At 68.9% G+C, this 871-nt stretch overlaps 1 protein-coding gene across 1 annotated transcript in view; it reads right to left on the reverse strand.

Moving 5' to 3' along the window:
- Positions 1–296, reverse strand: part of H696_03017 (hypothetical protein) — a gene marked incomplete at its 5' end in the record, with an annotated part of 3,157 nt that extends 2,861 nt beyond the window's left edge. Inside the window, 2 exons of the mRNA XM_009496903.1 lie at positions 224–231; positions 290–296. Coding sequence (XP_009495178.1) covers positions 224–231; positions 290–296 — 15 coding nt within the window. The remainder of the gene's footprint in view (positions 1–223; positions 232–289) is intronic.
- Between the last annotated feature and the right edge of the window lie 575 nt (positions 297–871).

Here is an 871-nt window from a genome sequence, read left to right on the forward strand (position 1 = left end):
CCCGGAGAGATCGCGCGCGCGTTCAGGGGGGAGGGGGAAAAGTGCGCGCGCATTTCCCGCCTATAGGCGGGGCCCCCTGGCAGCTAGGCGGCTGGGGTTCTGGCGCGGAAGTTCGACCAGAAAGAGAGGAATATGTCTATTCTGGAGGGCGAGTGACCTCCGGGCGCGCGGCCAGGGGTTGCGCTCCCGGCATCCGGATGCGCGCGCACACATCGCCGCACACACGCCCATCTGGGGGAAGGCGGGGGGGGGGGGGGGGGATGGGTGGCGCACACACACACACACACACACGCCATATCTTCGCGCCCGCATGCGCGCAGGGGACGCACCAGCTGGAGAAATACGGCACCAAGGCCCAGGGTGCACCACTGCCTCGGGCAGCCATCCTGTTCGCCTTATGTAGCCTGCGATCCACACACGCGCACACCCACAGAGGGCGGAGGGGGTGGAGAACGCGGGCGGCGTGGCGCAGGACCAGAATGCAGCCATCGACGCCACGGCGCCTGCCCAAAGCGCCGCCTCCGGCAGGAGGCCGGGGGCGCGCACACGCGCGCGCTCGCGCCCAGAGGGTACGGGGGGAGGCGCGAAAGAAATTCGACACCCGGGGAAAGAGGGGTAGGGCGCACTTCCCGCCCAAGCGTCCCCGCGTCCGCAGGCGCGCCACCGGCCCCAGGCAGGGCGCCTTTGCCCGACCGATTGGTCCCCCGGAGATGGCGCTCAGTTCTCAGATTCCAGAGAGCATGAGCCACAGCTGGGGGAGAAGTGCGCGCCAAGAAAAAAATTAGCCCGCCCTTTCGCGGGTTTCCGGACACAACAGCGTGTCTACGGTGCGGATGTGGGGCCAGACTCGGGCCCCGCCTCGTTTCCACGC

The sequence above is a fragment of the Fonticula alba genome (genome assembly GCF_000388065.1).
Source record: "Fonticula alba strain ATCC 38817 unplaced genomic scaffold supercont2.4, whole genome shotgun sequence".
NCBI lineage: Eukaryota > Rotosphaerida > Fonticulaceae > Fonticula > Fonticula alba.